At 42.4% G+C, this 26,291-nt stretch overlaps 2 protein-coding genes across 8 annotated transcripts in view; both read left to right on the top strand.

The window, feature by feature from the left end:
• DLG1 (discs large MAGUK scaffold protein 1) overlaps positions 1 to 4,403 on the top strand; it is a 143,088-nt gene extending 138,685 nt beyond the window's left edge. For all 6 annotated transcript variants that reach the window (XM_059855419.1, XM_059855418.1, XM_059855417.1 and 3 more), the window contains 3 exons: positions 658 to 767; positions 1,134 to 1,225; positions 2,673 to 4,403. In XM_059855419.1, the coding sequence (XP_059711402.1) occupies positions 658 to 767; positions 1,134 to 1,225; positions 2,673 to 2,779 (309 nt within the window). In that variant the 3' untranslated portion in view covers positions 2,780 to 4,403. The remainder of the gene's footprint in view (positions 1 to 657; positions 768 to 1,133; positions 1,226 to 2,672) is intronic.
• Positions 4,404 to 4,521: 118 nt separating this feature from the next.
• MELTF (melanotransferrin) lies at positions 4,522 to 25,743 on the top strand. Of its 2 annotated transcripts, XM_059855421.1 has the most exons (15): positions 4,522 to 7,269; positions 9,827 to 9,981; positions 13,527 to 13,626; positions 14,977 to 15,159; positions 15,468 to 15,624; positions 16,489 to 16,556; positions 17,229 to 17,416; positions 17,599 to 17,779; positions 18,720 to 18,871; positions 19,242 to 19,338; positions 20,190 to 20,384; positions 21,505 to 21,661; positions 23,238 to 23,305; positions 23,402 to 23,589; positions 24,378 to 25,743. In XM_059855421.1, the coding sequence occupies exons 1-15, from the start codon at positions 7,224 to 7,226 to the stop codon at positions 24,654 to 24,656; spliced, it is 2,214 nt and encodes a 737-aa protein (XP_059711404.1). In that variant the 5' UTR covers positions 4,522 to 7,223; the 3' UTR covers positions 24,657 to 25,743. The 2 variants fall into 2 exon arrangements, with proteins under 2 accessions (XP_059711404.1, XP_059711403.1); XM_059855420.1 differs by lacking the exon at positions 4,522 to 7,269 and having other exon boundaries at positions 7,990 to 9,981.
• Positions 25,744 to 26,291: the final 548 nt, after the last annotated feature.

The raw sequence follows: 26,291 nt of genomic DNA, 5'->3' as shown, positions 1-26,291 counted from the left end.
ATCTGAGATGAAAGGAGCTGAGAACAGGAGGAGCCTTTGAGATGAAACTGGAAATTCTTTTTAGTGGGAGAATAGAGAGGGGAAGGAAAGCAGCCTTACCACACTGTCTTCCAGCTGCCCAAGGAACAGTCAAGTTATATTTGTTTCTCAAGAGATGAATGATAAATCAACACAAATAAATTGCATTCACCATCTCCAATGTGGTATTTTTCCTGGCTGGTACCTGTGAGAGGAGAGGGCTTTTCTGCAGTTCCACCTGAATATGGTGGCACTCCCTCAGGTATGCCAGTTAAGTCATCTAGCTCCTCTCTAAACTGCATCCTCATATTAGTACCAAAACAAAGCAAAATACAAAATTTTGGTGGTGTGGTTGAAGTCCAGCTGTTCCACTGTATGGTTCTGCATTGCTGATTGGGCTGCAAGCTGTGATGAAGAAAGGAATGAAGAAAGAAGGGTCAGGAACGTCTCAAATGATGTGTGATCCAGCAGAGGAGATTGGGGGACCTTGTGCCAAAGTGGTGAAATCACAGTATTGTTGATGCAAATACTCTCATTTTCTTGGTTTCAGTAGAGACATGTTTTCTCTTCTAAATTATTATGCTATGCTACATGTGACTTAAACTTTGCTTAGTGCCATTTTCCTTTCTCACTTTTTAGGGTAAACATTGCATTCTTGATGTTTCTGGTAATGCCATCAAAAGGTTGCAGATTGCCCAGCTGTACCCAATCTCCATTTTTATTAAACCCAAAACAGTGGAAAATATCATGTGAGTAAAAGTAAAATACCTCAGGCTAAATTGTTTGAGACTGTTGTATTTGAAAAGCCAACTGCAAGTTATATGCAGACAATTGTAATGCTTGTGTTTTAAATAATATTTAATTCCCTGAGCTTAATTTTTAGGGACTTTAAGATGGGGCTTCTAATCCAAATTCAAGTGCTTAGAAACAAATGTCATTGTGTTAAATTCCATGCAACATGAGGCCAGAACAGCTCATTTGCACTACAGTCTTTGCTTGGAGTCTTTAGTGTTTAATCTTTTAATTAGGATTAATATTCAAACAACAGTTTAAAACCTTAAAGACTCCAAGTATTTTGTATTGGTTTAAAAGCGCTGTAACATTTGCACTTTCAGGGAAATGAATAAACGCTTAACGGAAGAGCAAGCCAGGAAGACATTTGAGAGAGCCACGAAACTGGAGCAGGAATTTACTGAACACTTCACAGGTGTGTTTTGCTTGTCACTGCTCACTGCCAGAATTGAAATTTTATGGCTTGCTGTAAAAATGGTACTTGCTTAACCACTGAGATAGTGAGCTTTGTTTTTCAGATGATGTGTGATTACTTTGAGGTACAGAGGCATCTTAATATCTCTACATTGATTTCACTTTGATCAGTTAATATAAAAATAAACAAAAATTTACTGGGAGCTTAATTTAGGTTTTGAAAACTCTAAGACTTTCTGCCATTTTCCAGCTTCAACAGCAGGTTCTGTTTCCACAGACTTAAACTTTACACTGAAGTACATGAAAAGCACATCCTCCTTCAGCTTTGAGGTTACTGAGGTTTGGAAGAGGTGTGGTTGAACTTAGCTGGAGAGCAGATGCTGAAGCTTATGGCCTATTTGCTTTGCAAAGACATTTCTAACTCTTTCTCATGCACTGTTGTACTGTGAACATTATACTTGGCCTATAACAGTGGAGCAGCCTCCTCCCACAGCCAGTACAGCACTGAGCTGCAGATGGGGAGGTTTTTAAGAGATAAGAATGGAATGGTAGGAATAAAAGGGAACTAATTTGCACAAAAGCAAAGCTCAGATCAGCGCTACTCTATTAATGCACAGAAGAGTGAGTCTGACCTGCCTCCAAAACTGTCTTTCATGCTAAACTTTACTTCTTGGATTATTGATGCTGAGATTGTGCCACTAATTAAAAAGAAGTTACTGTCTCACAGTGATTGCTCTTCCAGGCTGAACTGTTGGTAAAAACAGCTCAAACCTTTTTGTTTTCACCAGACTGTATTTTATTCTGCTATGTCAGAACACATCCATATTGGCTCATTTCTAGTTAATTTCTAGCCTTGGCAAAAATACATCAACCAACATGATAGGAATGAGTATAGATTGCACTTTCAACTGTCTAAGGAAGCCTCTTGTCTATAAATCTGGAATCTCTTGTCTGGACAACAAACTCCTCCTTTTCCTCCTTTTTTTAGCCAAAAGCAAAGGCAGAGCTGGGTAGACATCTCGAGGTCAGCCTGCCTTGCTGTGCAGCTTCAGGAGAGAGCTGAGGAGTTCACCAGCCTGTGAAGGCACAGCCCTGCATTGTCTTGCTTTGTGTTAGAAACACAAATGAAAGTTGGGCCAAAAAGAATACTGGAGGATGGGAATTGACTCAGGCAAATTGGAACATGTAGCTAGGAAAAGGTTAAAAAACTCCTCAGTTCTATGCATATTCTAGGTAGGACAGTGGAAGTTCCCTATCCCCAAGGAAGTGCTTGGTGTGTCCTGCAGTACCACTCTGTGCTTCAGTCCAGCACTGAAACCAGGAGTGTCCAAGGGTGTCTGTTCCTTCAGCAGTCAGAAATCCTCCTGTCACCCTGAGGGGAAGGAGCAGCCTGGCTTCTGCACGGAACGAGGAGGGACGATTGCTGATTGCCACATTATGTTTTGCAGCTATTGTCCAGGGAGACACTCTGGAAGAAATCTACAACCAAGTGAAACAGATCATAGAGGAACAGTCTGGTCCTTACATCTGGGTTCCAGCAAAGGAAAAATTATGAAAACAGATTTTTATTTTTCATTTTCTAACTGACATCACCTACTACATCTGACGACTCTTAAGCCCTTCCAGTGGAGCCTGCCTCTAGTTCTTTCCAGCGTGGTTCATACCCTAACCATCACATTCTGCAGTTCCCATAATGCTTTACATTTGGTGTCTCTCTTAGTTTAAATAATTTGTATTATCGTGTGTTGTTGGTTTGCCATTTTTCAAACATGACAGTGGAATGGCCTGACCAGCTATTAGTTTAGGGTGGGGGTGGGAGGGAATTGCTGGGTAAAATTCCTTAATGTTTAAGGGAAAGTAACTTTCAAAGATTTTTCAAAAAAGCTTTATAGACATTCTTTTAAAATTTCATAACAATTGAAAGAAAAGTTGTATTCAAGGAAGTTGTAAATTATGAGTAACTTTGCACGCTTAACTTTAATAGCATGGTTTGGTCAGGGCAATCAATTTCAGGTTTTATTTTCTGAATTCAATCCTATTGTCACGGTATCTTTTTTTCTTTCCAGGCAGTTAGAAAGAAACTTTTAAATTTTGAGTTAGCATTTTCATTAAGTCCCATTACTACTCTTAAAGGGATATTCATTTTCATAATTTCATACGGATATTCTTATAATCTATTTTTTCATTTTTTGCCAATAAAATTGCTAGGGACAAAGATGTGTAATGTTTTTAATCTTCCTCATGAAACACTATTTATAGTGTGTTACAGAAATTCTTTATAGATAATGGTCATCACACTTTTTGAGCCTAAAAATATGTTTAGGTGCTAGGAAACCTTGTATTTTTCAGAGGAATGCCAAATTTGCATTGGCAATAATTCAGAAAACAGCTGCAGAGATGGTCATTAGGGCAATGAGAGAATGATTCATAGCCTAAAAATGTGTGTGTTCTTAGGGGTCAGATTTTAATGAATATTTTACCCACAATAACTGCCTATTTTGTTATAATAAATATATATATATTAAACTTTCTTTAACTAAACTCTGTAACTATGGGAATTATTTTCTTTACATAGTTGCGCACACGTATAAATATATATATATAAAATATATATTTTTCTTTTACCACCTACTCCTAGCTTTTTGTTTTGAATAAAAATAAAAAACCAAATTAGAATTTACCTTCCTTAATCATGGAAAAATCAAATGGGCTGTGATGGCTGGGCATGAAGTCCAGGGAATATTAGTACAAGGAAAAAATACATGCAAGTTCTCCTCTTTTCTACGCAATTCTGGGTGTTTGTCTTCCCCTGACCCCTCTGTAGTATGCATGTCTTAACCAAAGGGAGAATTCAGAGCCAACAATATATTTTTTTTTCTGTACGTGTTCGTCTCGGATTGCACAGGCACAAGATCTTCCACTTGCAATGCACAAACTTCTGTGCTGAATGTTATGAATACGTTGTACCAAAACCTTCAATAATGAAATTCTCTAATTCCCATATTATTTGGTACCTGCCATTGCTTGTTTGCAACTGATTGTTTTTTAGAGGGATGTACTTATGGCAGTCATGGGGCAGTCACACAACCAAATCAGCTTTGGTTTGTAAAGAATTATCAACACTATCCATTCCATTTGTTAGAAAGAGGAGAACAGCTAATAAACTTTATTGTACAATATATTTGTCAAGTGTGTTTTTAATTCTGATAAATACAGGTGTTGTAGCACTTTAGAGTAATTGACAGAGACTGTAAATGAAAATCAGGTGTTAGAGAAACACTGCTGGCCACACTGGGGCTACTGGAGTTACTGCATTAACAGCAGGTTTAAACTTGTGACACAATTATTGCTGGTGTTATGTGGGATGCAAGTGCAGCTCACAGAAAGGTAAAGCTGCTGGTGCATGCCCCAGCAGAGTTTCTGATTTTCAAGATCTGGGAAATCAGGTGTGCTGCCTTTCTGAGAATTCCTGCCCATGAAAGTGCATGGTGTACTAGATGATGCAGCTTTTGATAAATAATGTCATAAATTTTTAAGGCAACTAGAAGTGTACTGTTGTCTCCCTCTTTGGAAGTGACTGATTGTTTGAGGTGTCTTGTGAGACATCTTGAAGAGTAAATCTAAAAAAACCCCAGAAGGATATGAATCTCTATCAAATCTGCAAACACATCTGAGATCTCTGTATTGTAGAGACAATACAGAGATTGTCTTCTTTTTACCTCTTTTTTTAACCCATCAGAAAGAGCCTGTTTAGCTGAGTAGGTCTGTGAGGAATTCCTCTTTCATATGTTGGAGTGTCTGAGTAGCTGTCACCAAACTTTGCCCCCAGGCACTTGTCCTGTAGTAGCCAGGTGTCACCAAACACTCCACTCTGACTGAAGTCCACAGCAGTTATCATGAGGGAGTGAAAACAAGTCTTGGACCAAGAAATCCCACAGGACTCTGGAGTATTTGCTTTGCATTTTTAGTTTTGTTTGTTTTCAATGCTACCTTTGAACACTGGCAGAAAAGTTGATTCTGAGAGCCCTGATGCTCCTTGTTGTCTTATCCTGTGTAATCGTCAGGGTTTTGCATTACTTAGTGTTTCTCTGGGTCTCATTTTTCCAGCATCAGGTGCTGATATATCTTTTGATTCTTGGGTGTGATTTTCTGTGTTTAGAGTTATGTTTTACAATACATGTATTTTGCTAAAAGCTCCTAATTTAATAGCTAGAGTAATTAGGATATCCAAATGGCATCACACTGATGTATTACCACTCTTTTGCTGGCCCAGTGAAGGCATCGTGGGTTCTCTTCTTGCCTGATAACCCAACGATTTGTAAGTGCTATACAGACACATGCTTGGTGAAGTATTTGCTATCCTCTGTTATTATTGTACGTTATATTATTTCCTTGTTGGCATTTTTGCTGATTTGTGCTGAAAACTAGTTTAAGAAATTTAATATCTCCTTAAAGCACAGATACTCAGAGTTAAGAGTGAAATAGGAAAATTATCTAAATTCTGGTGAACTGTGCTTGTGTGATTGTTTAGAGGGGGCTGTGTTTAGAATAGACCTCCTGTACAAAAAGGCTGCTCCTCTGCCTTCTGAACCATTCCCATAGAGGATCCACAGGAGAGCCCTGGTACCGGATTCGTGTTTTACTAATCCTGCCCTTGCAGTCTTAAGCAACTGATACCAGGTCTTGTCATCTGTATATGAATGTAAGCCCTACTGCAAACAACATGGAGAGAGGGCTTTGGGTGTTAATCTGGCCAGTAGGAAAGCACAGGAAGGATCTGAGCAATGGGTCCTTGAAAACATTTGGAAATACTCCAGTGATATCAGGTTATTCTTTAACACTTACAACAACAAAGGGACAATTAATTCCAGATTGTCTAAGGAGCCAAGAATCAGAGTTCAGCCACAAGGTTTTTTTTGGGAATAAAGTCTGAAGGGATCATTCTATACTCTTTTTAAATTCTAAACTTGAAATAGCAATTAATTGATTCAGCTGTTGTCTTAGAGGTGCTAGTCAGAGTTAGAGCTAGCATCCTGCCCACCTGCAGTCAGGTAGCCGATGAGTGCTGGAGGCATCCTGCCACACTCCCGGCCGTACAGGCTGGTGGGGGATGCACAGAGCTGTGTGAATCATGCCCTCCCTGGGTGTGAGGACTCACACCACACAGCCCTTCTGTTTCTGAGCAGCACTCAATGACTTTTATCTAAACAAAGTGTTACGGGCAGCTGCAGTTCATTGAATAATAAAAAATTAATAAAAGGGCAGCACAAATGAGGGTTGCTCTGTGAAGGTTGCACTAAAATTCACACCAGCTTTTAACAGATCTACTGTCAGCAGTTTTGATTTTCTGGGAGAGATTCCTTCCTGGGCCTTTTCTTAAACCTTAAAATAAGTCAGAATGATACAGATGTTTTATAGCAATTGCTATTGAATTTCAGGAAATGTGCACTTAGCATGTGCTGTACCACCTGTAGAGTGTACAGGCTTTGCTGTTGTTAGAGCCTGGGCTTCTGATGATGGCATCAAGAATGTGGCATCAAGTGACTGTCTACTCTGCCAGATAAAGTGCTTACCTTGAATCTCTTCCTGCTTCCTGAGCCCCAGGTATAGGGACTACACAGATCCTAGAGGATGTGTTCCACAGCCCTGCCCCTCCCCTGTGTGCCGGTGTGGAGCAGTTAATTCAGTGAAGTCTGTGGGTGGTGCCAACGCAGTAGCGACCTCATTGGTGCCCGAGCTATGTTGCAATTTCCAGGTCTGATGTTTTTTTCCAAGTGTACAGGCAGTGTGAGGAGAGGATGGCTTTCTTTTCCTGCGGTCCTTACCGCAGGAGGTGATGCGTGCCGAGGTGAGCAGGGCTAATTGTTGAACAGAGTGCATCGGCAACTGGATGCGGCTGATTTTCACCTGGGACCGGGCTGGAGAGAGCACTCCTGCAGGAGCCTTGATCTCTGGGAGTTCCCAAGGCTGAAAAAATCACACATCACAAAATTTTCACCATGAAGAGCTCCAGAAATGTTTTCTATCTTCTCTTCTTTCACGCTGGTAAGTGTCCTCCAAAAGCTTTTGCTGTGGCATGGGACCTCTGTGTGATGTGAGAGAGCAGAAGGAAACTAGAACAACTTCAGAGCCAATCTCATATGGCCAGGAAAGTAAACAGAAGGAAGTAATAGAAAAGGCTGTATTGAACCCCACGTATATATCTTGACTCATTGGTGTCAAATGCTGTGTTTCCCCAGTACTGAATCAATTTCTGCTTCAATGGTGTCTGTTTTTCACAACAATGAGCAGTTCTATGACACTTACTTTGTAAAAATAGAAGTAATTGCTTTATTTCACTTCTCATGCTCTGTGCAATGTGTTGGCTTTTTCCTGTTGCTCCCAAATTGTATTGGTGAGTGCTTTTAATTTCACCAGAGGTGTAGGCACTGTTTCTGAAGCACTCTTCACTTCTTCAGAAAACAAATGATCCTAGTTAATTATTTTTTCCCCCATTTTTTCAGTTGAAAGCCCTTGGATATTGTAGTAGCTGTATAAATAGCCATTTGATGTTACACAATGTAGTACCATTACTTTTAGGAGTTATTGGGATCATTTTCAGTGATAGTTATGGATTTGTTAAGACACTGAGCATATTTCAGATGGAAGTTGCCAGCTTCTGCCATTTTAAACTTTTATATATATATATATATATATATATATATATATATATATGTGTGTGTGTGTGTGTGTGTGTGTGTGTGTGTGTGTATATACTGATATACAGAAGGGCCAAAATTGAGAATTAACTTGGGTTCAGACACTGACCTGATGTTTTAAGCTGGTTTTCCATGGCAGTAGGAAGAGAGGCTGACTGCAGGCCTTGTCTGTGCTCAAGCCAATTCAGATGGGCTAACTAGTGAGGAAGGAGCTAGGATATTGCCCAGATCTGACTTTCCTCTAACAACAAAATTCAACAATTTGGAAAGGGACCAATAAAACCTTGGCTTTGGTGAGTGAGGAAAAAAACAGTGGATTCATGCTGTTTCATTATTTTGGCTGAAATATAGAGCTAAAATAATTTTATTTTTCAGGTGTATGGTTGATGATTTTTTCATACTTTCATGCTTTACTCCTGTGTGTGTGTATGTAAAATCAGAATGCTGAGGCTGAAAAATGGCACTTAGCATATATACACACTGAGAGGCTGAGTCCCCAGCTTAATTTCCCTTTGCTTATGTTTATAAAAAGAAAACCTCAAGATGAAAACCAGGATTTTTCTTCCACTCCCAAGGAATTAATGGTGAAAATTTCACCCCGACAGATGAGGTAGTACAAACATTAAGTTTTTGTGAAATGTATTTTTACCATGACCTGTTGTAGCTTTCTCCCAACTCTCTTGGTTCTCAGGATTCCTGCAGCTCAGAGGTGGGCAGTTGTTTCTCCCTCTGCTGGCATATGCTGTCTGAAAACTTCCTGTAAGCTTTCCAAGTCTGACTTAGTATTTGTTGACAGCAGTAGAGCTGGCTCTGTGTCACAGAGGAACAGCAAGCCAAACCCAGAGTTTCACTATTGGATCTTTTGGCATCAACAGTCTTGTTTAGTCTGCAGCCATGAAGCCAGAAGATGTGCAGGGAGCACTGTCGGGCACTAGCGGAGCCATTTTTAGCTTGCACAGTCAGATGTGGCATCTCAGCTCCATGGCCCTGGGGGGGAAGTAGAGGGCCACTTGGAGGTATTAGAAAACCACATGATAAATGGTTTACAGCAGACTCCAGCTTAAAAATGGAAATTGTAGACAAGCAGTGGAATATTGTGTCCCTGCTTACGGAAGTGACCGTGCCTGTTTGTGCCACGCCGGCGTTTCCATTTCACCGCACTGTCTGCGCACGGTGACCTCTCCCTACAAAAGCAACCGAGTGTTTGTAGCTTTGGCACTTAGGAGGGTGATGGTTGGGGCTGCTGAAAGGCACCTTTCTTTGCTAATTAATGGAAATCTCCACTACTCAACTTGAGTCTTTTCATTCATGGCTCTGCCCTCCCCTTTTCCTGACTGTGGTTACGATCTCTTATGAAAGACTGTTTTGAAGGGCCAAGTTTACTTTTCTAGTTTTCATAATAAGGCTAGTGGCAAGGCTTTTGAACACCTAAGGTTGCTTTTTTAATTCAGACCAATAAGGGCTGGTGCAGGACTCCAGATACTAACTAGCAATACTCAAGACAAGAGTTGTCTTTGGACAGTCTCTTTGGTTTTGTAGCATATAATTTTAAATAATAGTTTCACAGGGTTTTAACTTGATTACGATGGTGTATTCTGCAAGGTGTTTAAAACAGTCTGGATGCCCTGATCTGTTCCATGGTATCTGTATTTCTTATGTCAGAAACAAATGCCATTGGATTTCAGTATCTGAGTCTGATCTTGTGGTCAGTCCAAAAAACTTCAGTATTCATGTTAATTGGAGTGAAAGTGGGAATCACCTCTAAGGACTCAGAGTGAAGTGAGCCCTGATTTTTTTTCTGTTGGGGGGGAGAAGCAGAACAAAACTTTGTCTCTACATGGTAAGCTCTGTTCCAAAAGCTCAGATGCGTTTTGTAATATTTTCTCTTGGTGCTGTGTTTGCAGCTCTCGGCCTGGAGCGTGTCCGGTGGTGCACGGTGTCTGAACCAGAACTTTCCAAGTGTAATGACATGAGCAAGGCCTTCAGTGAGGCTGGAATCCTTCCCCCTCTGGAGTGTACAGCAGGGGGGTCAGCTGCTAACTGCACCCAGATGATCAAGGTGAGCTGTGAGTGACACCAGTGTCATTAGTTTAATTTCTCCATGTGCCTAATAATCATCCCCTGGCAAGGTGCATGCACTGTCCTGTGGTGAGTGTGGCCCTCCAGGCAGCTGATCCTCTGCTTCTGGCATTCGTGGCTCTGACAAATCAAGGCATATCTTTTTTTTTAAAGGCTCAGAAGTATACATATGAACTTGGATGTCAGAATGGCCCCATGTCATCTGTTTGGCTGCTCACACATGGCCAGTCATTAGGAGCACAGCTAAGGTCTTAAATATCTCCTCCCAAATAGTAATCTTTGATTTGGGAATTGTGTCAGATTATTTGGCAGATATTTAAGAAGGGATGGAGCTACAAGATGCAGGCAGTAGTTAAAGCTGTGCTGCTTAGCCTCTAAGTAGATTGTACTTCGATAAACTCTGGATCAAACTCCCATTTCAGGGTCCTCTTATGGGAACTGCTGTATAAACAGATGAGCTGAGTGTAATCAAATCAAATCTCCCAATACTGAGTACAAGAGAAAGGCAAAGCAGCAAGTGGGGTGAGCAAAGGGCAAACCTCTGTATTAAGCTGTATTAATTCAGCTGCCCTGTGTGCTCTGCTTTCAAAAAGAGTGTGCCTCTGGGGAAGGCTCTAAAGGCTGTGAACATGTGAATTTGCAAAATGATGTATGCAAAAAAATTCCCTCCTTTGGCGGGGGTAGGAGGTAAAAACTGGATGTTGGAAGAAGTGTGGAGGCAGGTAATCATGGTTGTCATCACTGGCAGGGCGTGGGGGAAGGGAAGGCTGGCTGGCTGTGCTAATAAAGAATGTTCTTTGTAGATGTGCCTGAGAACCAGGTTTCTGTGGAGATGCAGCCTGTCAAGGACAGGAGGTTCAGAGGAAGGAAAGGAGATCTGAAAGAACAGTTTGAAGGGAGATGAGGCTGATGATTATGTGGCTGGAAAAAAAGGAACAGATTTCAAGAACTGATATCTTGTAATTTTTGTCAATGAAGCAGAATGCTTGTCTGACTCCTAAGACTACCTCATTGCCTCTTGATAAATACTGTTCTTGAGCAAGGGTGTCAGAGTATATTGAAGAATGCTGAGAGCAGATACTGGTACAGATGTGGATCTCACCTTGGGAGTAGACAGGGCATTGTAATGTCAGATCTTCCCCAAACCACTTGGCTGATTGCTGCATTGCACAGAGGAAGCTGTTAGATTCTGCAAAGCAGATTATATAAAGGGCTGATGAGTGTCTGATTCTGAAATACAGAGCTCACAGAATTGCCTTTGCAAGCCATTGGAAATAGCAGGCAGGCAGACAGCATGAGTAAGTTGCTTTCTGATAAAATGAATTTTCACTGTAAGGCTTCAGACAAGACTTTGTCCTTTAGATCTTCTTTTTGCTTTTTTTCCCTTGTGCTGATAATCTACTAAATATTCAAGCTGGCCTACTCTGTGTAGGACTGTGTGGAATCCCTGAGTTGGCATCTGAGCTGAACTCTGATCCTTGAGGCCAAGAAGGGAGCAGAACACAGTGGCTGAAGGGACAGATGCTGTTTTGTAACACTGCATGACTTGGACTTAGACCTGTGTATGTGTTAGCACATGGATAAAGGAAAAAACCTTTTTGATTGAAGGTGTGTAAAAATTAAGAAATATCTAAATATTTAACTAGGGAACCTGACAATATTTAATGTGAGCTGATTTTCAGCAGGTCTTTAAAACACTTGTGTAGGTAATTCTCAAATGTTGTGACACACAGAAATAAACTTCCTCTGAAAATAATGAAGAGAGGATTACCATCACAGGTAACTTATTAAACATTGTAGGTGAGTCCCATGCTTTTGCTAAATTTATTGGCAAGTGCTTGCTAAAAAAAAATCCCCATGCTGCTGTTGATATGTCACCTCAGCAATAACTGTGTTATTTAAAGGAGAGATCTGTAGCCTGAAAACTACTTCATGTTAAAAACAACAATAGACCTTCTTTGTCTTATTGTGCTGTTTTTACAAAAGCTATTTATCAGAGGCTCTGATAAACTGAGCACAAAGGTTCTGCTTTGCAGTCAGAAAAGTGCTATTTCCTCTGAAAATATGGCCATATAACATACCTCATGGTTTCTGTGGCCAGCCCTTGCCATTTTATCTGCTCTACTTTCGGTCCCCCACCAGTTCTAGAAGCTCATTTTGTTCTCCCTGAGGGTAAGAGCCTTCTAACTCCCACCTCCTCTCCTTCAGGTGTCCCTCCTGAACCACAGATTGTATTTGATTCCTACACTGTCCTGTGCTCTGACCCTCACCAGTGGAATATCACATCTAGTTATTCAGAAGGATTGTGTCTGTTCTTTAAGATGCAAATATCTCGCAACCCCAAGTCCACTTCAGGTTCAGCTCTCATTTATGAGAAGCAGCTCTCAGGACATCTGTTGTTTCAGCTGATTAATGAATATCATCTTTTTTCTCCTTCAAGCCAAACAAGTAAAAGATTTCAAATTACACAGCAACTTCAAATGTGGTTTAGATGTCAACATGAACATATTACCTGTGCTCTCACACAATGCCTTAAAAATGTTCAAGCTCTTTATGTGGTTCAGCCTGTGGGAAGCTGCTGTGGTGTCCTGGGCAGTCCTAGCTCTGTCCTGCCCATGCCTTGCAAGCTCCCAAACCAGAGGTTAAGCAAAATGATAAGAAACTTGGAATTAGCTTAGAAATGCAAAATGTCACCCTGCTGATTATTTTCTCAGCAGTATCTTGTCTGGGTGTGGAATGCCCTCTCCTGGCTCCCATAGAATACACAGAGGGAGCTGATTCTGCTGCCAGGGCTGTGTGCCGCAGTTCTGCTGGCCCTGCTGCTGGGGTACCCCCGTCCTGTGCTCTCCAGAGCATCCTGCAGCTGCAGCACCATCCCAGCAAGCTTGGTGTTACAGTCACCAGAAAATACCTGCTGTTGCTGGGCACCTTTCCAAAAGTGGATGCCTCAGATTTGTATCCTCCCAGTTTGAGCAGTCTTTTTACTTTCCTCCTTCTCAGGAACCCGTTGCCACCCCCACTCACAAAATGCATGTCTGCCTTGTGCTGAGCTACAAGCCAGCAGGTTCTAAGGGTGCTTTGGAGTGCACTTTGGCATTCAGATTTTGTAGCCCCAAAAATATTATTTTGACCTATCTGTGTATAATCTAAAAATGTATCTATTTATTTAAATCTTCAAGCTTTGGGGCACTAGCTACAGAATGAAATTTCAGATTGCTGGGCTTTAGGATCCTGCAGAGACCTGCAGCATCCATTTCAAAGGTTCCTTTGAACTATTAAGACTGGTGAAGCCATCATTGTGCAGGGCTGGTTTCTGCATTGCTTCTGCAGGGAGGCAGTTTTGAAGGTCTAAAATCCCTCTTGGTAAGAGTTGTTCAGAAATTTGTGTGCCCTTAAAATAATTGGAAAAAAGAAAACACAAATGCATATTAACTAAGGGCCTCTTCTAAATGCATGGGCACTCTGGCTGTTGATAACTACTGATAATTAAGCTTTAACATGTATTCTGCCCTTGTGTCTGCACAGGATGACTTGGCCGATGCTGTGACCCTGGATGGCCGTTTGATTTTCCAGGCTGGAAGGGAGCATGGTCTGAAACCTGTGGTTGGGGAAGTATATGATCAAGGTATATTCTGACTAAATACTTTTTAGATTACTTAAAATGCATAAGAAAAATGCTTGTATTTCCTGCTTGCATTTTATTTTGAGTCTTCTTAAAGACTCTAAACAGTGGGTAGTGGTCAGATTCCCTCTTGGTTGCTCCTGCCTATAACAAACTGTTTGGGGAAACAGGAGACAAAGCTGTGGCTGACCTAAATGCTTTCAGTCTTTCCTGTAGCTGTTCCTGTAATAAATTTGTTGGGTTGGTTTTTGTTTGTTGTTTACTGTCTTTCTGCTTTCTGTGTTTTCTGTTCCATACTTTATAGCTTAATGAATTGCTAAGCATAAATCACTAGGTTTATCTCTCAGTCCTATACATTGGAATAATTAGATTTTGTTTTTACTAATGTATGATAACGTAGTGGAAGAAAGGAAGTACTAGATTCTGCTTCTTGTCTGGGTTAAGCTTTGAGTTCCTTTCAAGGCAGAGACAATAATTCAGTGGTGACTTGTCATCCTGACCAAGGGCTCAATATCAACACATTTGTGTAGTTCAGAACTGGATTATTCCCCCCCTAACTTTAGGATGCAAGGGAGGGGAGAGCTCTGGAAGCAGCTGGCTGGTAGTGCTGTCCTGTCACGCTATTGTGAGATGGAGCTGGATTTGTTTTGTAGCTGGGTTGCTGTTACCTGGCCAAAGGCATCTTCAGACATGGCTGCTGTGGTCAGTCCATAGGATCTTGGATCATCTGCAGCAGCCCCTCACCCTGTTAAGCACATCATGACTCTGGTGAGGGACCTGTACTTTGGCTTCTTACAACCAAATGGGCCTCTGGATCCAGAGGCTGACTATCTTCATTAGTCAGGCTATGAGCTCAAATCAGAGAAAAGTGGAAGAAATGTAGCAATTTCTGATCTAAATAAAGTCAGATTGAAAGACCTTATGATCACTTCAAACCCTCAGCTCTTGACTCTGAGTTATATTAAACTGTAAAACAATGATAATGAAATCAGCTGGGGTGCTCCAGAGACATCAGTTGACTCTGCTGTAACAAAATTAGGACCCACTGTGGAATAAATTATATTGGTTTCAATTCAATCCAAATATGTTTAGAGTAATAGAAAATTTCTTTCTGAAAGGAACCTCACTTTCAAAGCAGAGTGGCCTCAAAATTTAGAGTAGATTGCCTGTGGACCAAGACAATTCACACTGAAAAAGTTATGGCTGATTCACAGTCAGCAGAGTCTCAGCAAGGATGTGAACACAGTGACTTCCTTGTGGGTAGGGCAGGCACAGGAGTCCAAAAATCAGTCTGTGTCACTTAATGCTTCTGTGGGGCTACTCAGGTTGCTTCTCTTTCTTCCCATGCTGCAGAGATTGGAACTTCCTATTATGCTGTGGCTGTGGTAAAGAGAAGCTCCAACATCACCATCGAGAGCTTGAAGGGAGCGCGCTCCTGTCACACCGGCATCAACAGGACTGCGGGCTGGGACGTGCCTGTGGGGTACCTCACTGACACTGGGCACCTGGCACCAATGGCATGTGACCTCCCAAAAGGCAAGGCTTCAGGGAAAGATCCCTTCAGCAAGGCCCTCCCAACGGTCTTGGGACCCTCTGTGTGTGTACAGAAATGGGACTCAGCTGCTGTTTTGTTCTTTGACTTTGATGCTCCTTGTAGGATTCTAATGTAGGTCTGATGAAGACTGCAGGGTTTTTGGTTGTTTTAAACTTGGAAACTGTCTTTTGAGAAGAAAATAACTTGTGCCTTCTGGATCTTTTTAGAGATGTACTGTGTGGATGTGTTAAAATGAAATTGATCTTGTTTATTCATTGCTAAAAATGCTTCATTCTAATTTTGCATTTAGCTGTAAGTGACTATTTCAATGCAAGCTGTGTTCCTGGAGCAAATGGTGTGAACTATCCCAAATCCCTCTGTCAGCTCTGCAAAGGAGACTCAGCAGGACAGAACAAATGTGAACTAAATTCCCAAGAGCAATACTATGACTACAGCGGGGCTTTCAGGTAAAAATCATGTCTGTCAATTTTTTTACCTTCTGTACCTTCTCCACAGTCATCATGTTCAGGCCTCACTGACAAGAAATTGAACCTACAGGGCTTCCAGTTGATCTTGTCAGAAAATCTATAGTTTTTTTAGGATAGCCATGCTTTTAACCTGACTGATTAAAAGTAATTCTTAACCCACTATTTCAGGTATTAATACCTGAATATTAAAACCAAATGGATATTTAGCACATATACTGGACAGGGAAAGCTCACTGCTATTCGCTTTGTCCAGCAGCTGTTTGACACAGTCTGAGTGTTTCAGCAAGCTTTACTGACTTACCTTTCCCAGTGAAACCTGATGATCCTTGGAGCCTGAGAGCTGGACTGCTGCCCTACTTGGCTATTTCAGTCATCCCACCTAACTGCTCTGAATGATTGAGTTGCTTTGCCCTCCATTTTTGCACACCAGTCTTTATTTTCTGCCTTCCTATCTGTGTGCTGTGTTGCAGCTCCCAGTCCTCCTAAGTCATAACATTAACAAGGGCAGAATTTGCTTATGAGAAGCACTTGCTCCTCCCTGTGTATTCCCCAAAGGACTGTGTGACTGCCTCAGACACAGAACTGTCCTGGACAAAGAAGGTCATGGTGTTTGTCCCAGGCAGCACTGAACATGTTGTTCATATTCACCAGATGACAATGATAGTTTACTTCATGCTCCAACTGCCTCTAGTCTCTGCCTTGAGCAAAACTCTGAGCACAAGGAAATAGGTCAGTGTCTGTGGCTGATGGAACGGAGCGCAGAGCCCTCGGGCTGTCAGCTGGCAGTGGCCAGAGCACAGGGTTTTTGTAATGCCTCTTTGTAGTTGGATTTATATTTATTAGGTGTTTGGCTGAGAATGCTGGAGAGGTCGCTTTTGTGAAGCACAGCACAGTGCCTGAATATACAGATGGTGAGTAATCCTGAAGCTTGTTGAATAATGGCTGCAAGGTCTGAAATACAGTGTTTGTAATGACAGTATAATATCAAACATTTGATGTATTTTGAATTGAGGAATCAGCAAAAAAATGCTGCAATAGTGAAAACAGACGTACCCTCTGAGGTGTGCACCAGGAGATAGAGATTTTTTTTTTTAAATGCTTGGTAGTTTCAGTAAAAGTTGACAGGTAGAATCTTAAGCTGCTTCTGGAAAGAGACCTTCAACAGCAGAAAGCTCTTTTTATATAGACATTGACTCTTAAATTGCTCCAGCCTGCCGAGGGATTCAGTGGAGACTGGGAGAGAATTAACCTGCCTTATGTGGCACTGTGTGAAAACTACCTTGAGCATAACATTGCTTTAATATGTCTGACCCGGGGGGGAAAAACCCAAAAAATGTACATGATCCTAAGCTAGGGATGCTCTTGATACTGCTGCAGACCCCAGCACAGCTCAGTGCATTCTCACAAATGCTATGGGACTACAGGACCACAAAGATGCCCAGGATATGCGGTGCAGTCAGGAATAGTTCAGAGATGCTCAGGAGATGTGTGTTCTGCTCCACGTGTGTAAGTGAGGCTTGGAGCAGGCTTGGAGCCAGAAGCATCAGCCCCAGCTGATGTCTGTCGCCCTCCTGTGGTTTCAGGAAGAAGCCTTTCCTCCTGGGCCCAGCGGCTGCGCTCCCGGGACTTCCAGCTGCTGTGTGGCGATGGCAGCAGGGCTGATGTGACAGAGTGGAGGAGCTGCCACCTGGCGCGAGTCCCCGCTCGGGCCGTGGTTGTGCGGCCTGACACAGACGGGACAGTTCTCTTCCGGCTCCTCAACCAGGGACAAGTAGGAGGCCCTTTCTTCACTGCTCCTTTGTGTTTCAGAAGGGCTCTCCCAGCTGTCTGAGCAGACTGAAAATGGGATATCTGAGCTCCTTTGGCTCTGCGGGGTTTGAAGGTGTATGGGATGTCACGCATCCTGCACAGAGCAATGTGTGACAGGTGCTTCTTTCTTGTTTAACATTACAGCAAAGATTTAATGGGGTGGGTGCCAAGTTTCAGATGTTCGACTCTGCAGTCTACGGCGCCCAGAATCTTCTGTTCCGAGATGCCACCACAGAGCTTGTTGCAATCACAGCTCAGAATTACCAGGCATGGCTGGGTGATGAGTATCTTCGTGCCATGCAAGCTCTGAGCTGCAACCCCAATAGTAAGTTGTCTGTAGATTCCTCTTTATAACCGAGCAAAAAGATAGCTGAAAACACAGATCATCTTGATTCTGGTTTATTTTCTTCTCAGTCTTGGAGTGTTATGGTGAGATGCCAGTCCGATCTTTGAGCATGGGCAAAGGTCACTTTTTGACCTAGAAACAATTCTGTATTAATATTTTCCTTTGCAAATTGTCCAACTTTGTTATAAGATGGAGGTATTTTCTACCTTTTATTGGTGTATGAAAGGCATTAATCTGGTAAGCTGCTACTGCTGCCTGGTACTTAATTTCTTACCTGCTGACAAGGTAATAATAATGTGCTGCTGCACAAATCCCCAGGTAGTCTGTAAAAACAGATGAATGGATTCCTAGCAGAGGATTTCCTCCCTAAGCTGAAGAAACTCCTCAGTTGCTCTTTATTGAAGCATTATGGTCTTTCCTGCTATCAGAAGAAAGTAGAAATTACTTGATACACATTCTGGGAAAGTCAGAAATACAAGTTGCAAGAGTCGTTGCCTTAAGAAGCTTAAAAATCCTGGCAGCTGAGTCTCCCAGATGTGATCTGTACTGTGGCAAAGCCCCTCACCTTTCTGATTTGTCTCTTCTGGGCATTGCTCTGTGACTGTCAGATGTGAGGAAGCTTGTATTCAGGGTGGCTTTTTGCTGCACTCCACTAACATATTATAGCTGGATTTAATGGTCAGTAATTGTAGGAACTGTTCCTTTGCTAAGGAGAGGTTTGCAGTGTGAACAGAACAGCTCATCTGGGAGTGCCCTGGTTCCTGGTCAGGTGTAAGTCTGAGCTGGAGGGATGGGGAGCAACACAGAAGCAAATATTTTCAATAACACGTATGGGACACATGTGACAGTGGGCAGTGTGAATCCTTGTTGTGTACTGCAGAGAAAGTGAATGTAGCATTTGCTTTTCAATCTTGTGCAGCAATGCCAGAAAGCCTGAACTGGTGTGTTGTGTCCACTGAGGAGATTTGGAAATGTGGTGAAATGGCTGTTGCCTTTAGAAAAAAGAATTTGAAGCCAGCAATTCAGTGTATTTCAGCCAAGACAAAGGAAGAGTGCATGGAGCTGATCCAGGTAGGCTGCTACAATCCTTGTGCCATAAACCAAATGAGCAAAAGCTGTGGTGACAGGCAGGAGCACTGGATTTGAAGTAGATGATCTGTAGCTCAGATGGTCTGGATGAGCCTGAACCCTGATGATCTTTGGCTGTGATGAGGGCACTGTTTCCCAGCTAACTCAAGCCTGTGTGTGTGAAATCTCCTGTCCCTGTTTCACTGATGATGCTTTATGTACATTTGGGAGATTTTCTTTAGCAGTGTGATGCTCTTTTGCTGTAGGCCTTGCCCTTCAAGGTGCCACAGGTGTGACTATAAAGGTGTCATCATTGTAGCAGGGAAAGTATGTGCTGGGTTTTTTCACAGAAATCCTATGTTTTATTTTTCAGAAAAAGGAAAGTGATGCTGTAGTTCTGGGTGGAGCTGATATTTACACAGCTGGGAAGACATATGGCCTTGTACCAGCTGCTGGAGAAAATTACTCTGGTAAGATCCAAAAACATAAATATTGACTTTATTTTTCCAGGTTGTTTGAAAACAGCACTAAAAACAGAGTCTTTTGTTCCCAGCCCTGCTGGGAAAGCTGATTTCAAAGGAAATAAGAATTATTACCCTCACATTGTAGATAGAGGAGGATATGAGATGAGCTTCTACAGTGAGGCTAATTTCATCTGTCCTCCTGCAGGACTAAGTTGAGTCTTTGGCAACTTTGAGTCTTGTACTCTTCATTTGTTTTTTGAATTCTTGTAAAAAAATATTTTCAGTGGAAAAAATTAGTATTCACAAAATCAAAATATTTTTAAGAGAAGCAAAAATACAGAAATTGCACAGTAGATTCTAGCTAGAAGCAAATTCTTCCTGTCAATGTGGCTGCTTCAGAGCCACTGATTAAAAGAGGGCTTGTACCTACAGTGTCACTAAGGCAGAGTTTAAATTTGCTGCAAAACTCACAGAAGTTTTAATGCAGGTTTGAAGATTTCACATAAAAATAACTTCTTGAAGCAGATTTGTTGAGTCGCTTAGGCCCCGAATGTTGTTTTTCAGAGGGATGTGTTTGTAAGAACTGGTGGGAACAAGAACACTTTCATCATCTTGTCTGTAGATCATTCAGTTCAGGTGTAAGCAGTATCTTACAGACCAGAGGTGAATGCAGCAGTGTGAGGCAGTGGAAGTGAAGAGTAATTCCATGTACATCCATGCTGCCTGGCTAGCAGATTGTTGGTGCAATTGAAGTTGCCACCATATAAGTGTAATGGATGCACAGATGATCACTAAGCTGTGGGAATGCATGAGGGAAGCTGTGATGTCTTGTGTGGTTTTTTCTGTTTATTTTACAGCTGATGACAGCAGCAATGCATACTATGCTGTGGTGTTAGTGAAACGAAATCAGTCCAATGCCTTCACCATCAGTGACCTGAGAGGGAAGAAGTCCTGCCACACAGGACTGGGGAGAAATGCTGGATGGAATATTCCCATTGGTGTACTAATTAAGAGGGGGATTATTAAGAACAGAGACTGTAATATTCCTCAAGGTAAGACAACAGTAATGCATATCAAAAAGATGGTAATAGTCTAATGGTAAACTTTAATTAAGGAAGTGTTTTTGATATTTCATAGATCTATATTATTCATATCTGTTTGTGAAGGGGTATTGTGTTTTTAATATAATGATTTGAAATTTTAAGTTTGCCACCAGTGTGGACTAGTGGAGGGGTCACTAAGAATGTAAGAATGTTACATCTAACACAAAATTATTCCTTCCCTTTATCAAAAAATAATTGGCTAATTTAGGTGGGAAGGAACACTTTGAGGTCATCTATTCCAAGCAACTGCGTAAAAGGTCTGGTAGTTCATATTGCTCAGGGCTGTGTCCATGCAGGTTCTGAGTAACTTCTAGGACAGAGATTACACACAACCTCTCTGGACCCTGTCCCAATACTTGACCATCCTTGGTACAAAGGATGGTATTTTCCTTCAGTATTTTCCTTCTCATAACCTTGGTCTGTTGCTTTTCAATCTTTTGCTCCGCACCACTGAGAAGGATCTGGCTCTGTCTTCCTGAAAAAGCCACCATGTAGATTAAGATAACAATACACTGTTTGTTGTCTTAGCTCCAGGCTGACCAAGTCCAGCTCTCAGCCTGGTAAATGCAAGTTGCTTTTCAGCCCTCTGAGCATTCTACTGTCCTTCCACTGTATCAGCTCTAGACTGTCCATGTCCTCTTAACACTGGGAGATCAGAGCTTGCCACAGATGTCAGAGGAGAGCCTTCACTTCCTTGACTGCTCCCCCAGCACAACCTGTTATCCTCAGCACTGTCCAGGATTTTATTGCATTTATTTTCAAACTGCATTAGGTAATGAAACATGTAGCATAACAAGAAAAAGATCTGTAAACATGGACCTCCACATTCTAATTTTGCTTGCTGTCTTATCTATCACCTAGGAAGCTCTTTAGTTTCATTACATAGTCGGCTAAATAGTGCTCTAAAAATATTTTAGAAGTTCTAGTTCATGAATTCCAGTAAGGCAGCTCTAACTTGTATTTCTAGTGTTCTACTTAAACCTGCACTGGTTATAACTTCATGATGTCTGCCTTTTTTTGTGAAGAACCCACACTTTTCCTTCCTTATGTTGGTTTTGTCTTTCCCCAGCTGTGAGTGAGTTTTTCTCTGCTAGCTGTGTGCCCTCAGCTGAGCAGGACAATTACCCAGCAAAGCTCTGTCAGCTGTGTATTGGAGATGAGAGTGGAAACAACAAATGCAGTGCAAGTAGCCAAGAACGTTACTACAGCTACAGTGGAGCCTTCAGGTAACTGGTACCCACGCCTGTGACTCACTGTGTCAGCCTCCCAAAATGCAGGGAGTGCCTGCTTCCCACCCCAGTCAGCCGGCAGAGGTTATTGTTGCTGCAGCAGGTGCCATAAATGAGGTGGGACATGTGTCCCCAGTTGTCCTCACCAAGGCAGGTGTGGTGTAAGGCATTGCACTGGCTCATGTCACAGCATTTGCCAGTTGCCTTGCAGACAGCCAGGTGGGAAAGCAGGGAAGCAGGCACACAGTAGCCAGGATCTGGCTGCTGTAAGTCCCTGCAGAGAGTGACAGGCTTGTGACAGGGAGCCTGGAGTGTGTCTTCACTACTCTGATTCATTGGTGGCTGTAGCTGAAGGTAGATTTCTGTACAGCACAAACAGCTGTGGCCAATGTTCAATTACCAAATCCTGTTCAAAACAAAGTATGTTAAAAATAGAGAGGAGAAAATAATATCAAATGGATCAAGTACTTTGTGCAACGGTGTACGTGTACTGATGGGGCCATACCCAAAGACTGTGAAACTCTTAGATATGGAAGGAGCACTTCCTTTTCCTGACCTTCACCTCAGAAGGTAATGGTGCATGGAACAGCTGGCAGAAAGCCACCTTTCCCCTTCAGGGAGGAGACTTCAACAGCAGCTGCCTGGTAAATAATGAAGTGTTAGATTTGGATAACTACTTTTTGCAAATCTATTTAGTTGAGTCCAGCTGCTCTGCTGGGTACAAGCCTTGCAGGCAAACTCCAGATCCTCTGCTGTACTTCATGGATTAGTAGAGCCAGCTTCCAGTCAGGAGATGAATGAGTAACAAATGCTGTTACAGACTGCGTGAGCCTTGCTCTTAATTTTAAGATTGTGCATTTGATAAAGGGGCCCATACAGTCAAACTTTATATGGAGATCACTTGTTGTTTTTAAGGGAGAAGGTGCTCAATTCATTGAGAGATGTGGGAAGTTTTAAGTATTTAAAAGGGTAGAATTTGGGTGAAAAAATGGAGGACTGCAGTCTTCTACAAGGCAGGGGTAGATCTATCTGTGACACTTAGGTGATCCCCTCTGAAAAAAGAATGAATTATGGAAGGTGATTGAGATGGACTTAAAATTCACATTTCCAGATTGCTTCAACTCTGGCTGTCTTCAGACTAATTTGATAGAGGCCACTTTTTACTTTGTTTTGGAGCAATATCCTTGGAAATTGCAGTTCGATTAACTGGAGATCTCCAATGTACAGGGCTGCAAGTGTTGCACTGAATATCACATAATAGATCTCCTGTTTCTTTACTCATCTAATATTGATCTGTCTTGTTGTTTTTCACACTGTTTTTAATAAATTTTTTCTACTCTATTCCACTCTTGAAATTTGTAATTCAGAATAATTTTTTAAATATTTTTTTTGCTTTTCTCTCCATTCAAGATGCTAAATTTGTCTGTTTTTTCTTACTAACTTTGGGTCCAGTACATTTGCTTGCAGGAATGCCTGTAAAAAAAATGCATTCTAAACCTATGAGTTATTAAAAAATGTGGTTCACCTAAAGATGCTTTGAATTGAAAGCATTTATATCTTTGACTTCCTTTAGGTGCCTGGTAGAGGATTCTGGGGATGTGGCCTTTGTGAAGCACTCTACAGTGTTTGAGAACACAGATGGTACTTAGTTTTACATGTCTCTTTATTGTAAATCAGTTATTTTTTTCTTGCTTTAAAGCATTCATTGCTTGACAATGATCTGTTTCTTTTTTTCAGGTAGAAACACTGCTAGTTGGGCCCAAAATTTGAAGTCCAGTGATTTCCAGTTACTGTGTCCAAATGATGCCCGTGCTGAAGTCACCCAGTTTGCCAATTGTCACCTGGCTCAGGTGCCAGCTCAGGCTGTTATGGTTCGCCCAGATATCAATGTTTTTGCTATATATGGACTACTGGACAGAGCCCAGGTACCAATAATCCATTTATTTTTGGGGGCAGTTATATATGGTCTTTCACAGTGCAAGGATAAAGACAACAGGACATATCCTGCCTCATGGCACTGGCAGCATGTGCACTGCCCTGTTGGGAGTGTGATGGAGAAGGTAAAGTACAGCCCATGGGAATCACACAGTAAAACCACCCTGGTGCACAAGGGATTTCAACTTTTTGCCCAGCCACTGGTTGCAGTAGTAATTTCCCTGGAGCTTAGGGTGTTTTCCCATGGCCATCCCCCATTTCTGCATTGTGCTAACGCTTTTCCATTCTGGAATTTTCCTTGGAATGCAGTAGAACTTTGCTGGGTTTGTTTATGCCGCAGCCATGTCCATGGTAAACCATGCAGGCAGAGTGTGCCTGGCTGCCACAGCAAGGCTTCTTCTTCTCCATCCTGAAGTTAATTAGTTCAAAATCAAGACTGAGCAATATCTCTGCTAGGCTTCAGTCATGTCTGTAACTCCTGGGCAGCCAAACCCTATATTGCATAACAATATTGAGGCAAGAGAATTTTTTAAAAACTGCAGCTCTTTTTCTGGATAGTAACTAAAAACACAAAATCACAAATGCTGTTCGTGTAATTGCCAGTGGCAGAATTCTGTATCTGATCTACTGAAGCATCTAAAAGCAAACATGTAAGAGAGATTCTGCAACTGTGTATGAATTTTTCATCTACAAAATGGTTCTTGTCATCTTTCATGTTGTCTGACAGGAATGTGGCACTTCATCTTGCAAAATTCTGAGAATTTTTCATTATTTTCAGGTCTACTTTGGAAACAGCAGCAATGGAAATGGATTCAAAATGTTTGATTCTTCAGCTTTTCAAGGAAAAGACTTGATTTTTAAGGATTCTGCTGTTGAGATTGTGCCAGTGAAAGAGAGGAGAACATACACAGAATGGCTGGGGAGTGAATATATTGAGTCTCTTGAAGGGATGCAAACACCCCAGTGCTCTGGGGCAGGTAACAAGATAGCACAATACTCACTCATGGCCTCTGTCATTCCCCTGCTTGCGCTATGTCAGATACAAGGCTTGGACTAGCAAGCTCCAAGTGGGAACTTCCAGGCCACCTCTGTCCTGCCACCTTCTCTTCAGAAAAGCTGCTGTCTGGATAACACGCTGTGCTACCATGTGAATGCCTCTTCCTGCCTCTGCAGGGCAAGTGCCAACAGCCTCTGCTCATCAGGGAGTGGGGTAGGGCTGGAAGCTGCCCCTGTCTGTGTCGATGGGGTGGAATTTGGGGCAGAAACCAGCAATACAAGTATCAACATAGTTTACAAGATCAGTCTAAAACTGGAGCATCTCTGCCATTGTTGCTGATATTGAACCACCCAGGATTCCCAAGAACTGTTAGATGGATTCTGGGTTTCTGACCTATAGAAGAATTTCTTGGAAGGCAATATCAAAACTCTTGTCTAGTGAATTCTGTCCCTAGTGGCCTCCTGGCTGGCTGTGCTCAGACTCCACATCCCCGCTTTACCCATTCTACTCTGCTTCTCCTGAGCTCCACTGTCACAGAGGTTAAGTGCACAGAGAATGGACAGGCTGTGAATAAAGACCAGTCCAGCTTCTGCCATGGACAAAGTCTTCTACCTTCCAGCAGAAGAAAGTAGGGGAAATTTCCAAAGTCACTGGATGAAAAAGAAGCCCAGAGAGACTGGAAGGGGGACTGCCCTTTGACAGATAAAAGAACAAAGCCAAACGTGAGCATCCACTGAGCTTATTGAATTTCCACACCCAGTGCTCTCATGGCTGGCCAGAGATGTCCTGTGATCTTTAGTTTGATGCAGCCTTCATCAAGAACCTCATGATTGTCCTCCTTCCACAGGGGGCACTTCTCAGTGCCTTGTGCATGAAATTTGTATTTGCTGTAGGTGAAACAAAGTACTTCACTTCTGAGTAGCCATTTCTACTGGCTGTAGTATTCAGGTTTTATTTTTATCCATAGTTGCACTAACCACAGATGTTGCTGTGCTGCTGGCAGGCACTGCCCTCCTGACTGTAGAGATCACCTCCTGATCCTGGGATGAATAGACATGTAGTGTAATAAAAACCTGTAAAGCCAGATAGCAATCACATAAATAAGTGAAAATAGCAAATAAACATGAAAACTTTAATTATACTTTAACCACCCTGGTAGCTAAACTTCTGCTTTTCTGGGACATGAACATTTGCCTTTCCCTTTCACTGCCCACTGTTCTGTTGCTCCCAGTTCCTGGGGCTGGAGTGGGACACAGACTGATCCCAGCTGTGCCTGGTGGGGTGTGTGGGGTGTGTGTGTGTGTGCAGGGAGCAGTGCTGCTGCGCCCAGCACTCAAACCCATGACTGTGGGCAAGCTGTGCCCAGCTGCAGCCCCCACTGTTTTTACTCCTTGTGCTCTTGGTCAATTATGAAACACCAGCTGAACAGGAGCTGCCGTGTGCCCAGGTGGCCAGTGCCATCCTGTCTGGCCTGTGTCAGGAATAGTGTGGCCAGCAGGATCAGGGCAGTGATTGTCCCCTGCACTTGGCACTGCTGAGGCCACACCTTGAGTGCTGTGTCCCGTTCTGGGCCCCTCGGTTCAGGAAGGACATTGAAGTGCTGGGATGTACCCAGGAAGGGTCGGGAGCACAAGTCCCTTGAGGAGTGGCTGAGGGGGCTGTGGGTGTTTAGCCTGGAGGAGGCTCCAGGGTGAC

The sequence above is a fragment of the Haemorhous mexicanus genome, chromosome 10, assembly GCF_027477595.1.
Source record: "Haemorhous mexicanus isolate bHaeMex1 chromosome 10, bHaeMex1.pri, whole genome shotgun sequence".
Lineage (NCBI taxonomy): Eukaryota > Metazoa > Chordata > Aves > Passeriformes > Fringillidae > Haemorhous > Haemorhous mexicanus.
The sequence above is the reverse complement of the archived record's forward strand: the minus strand, read 5'-3'. Positions and strand labels throughout refer to the sequence as shown.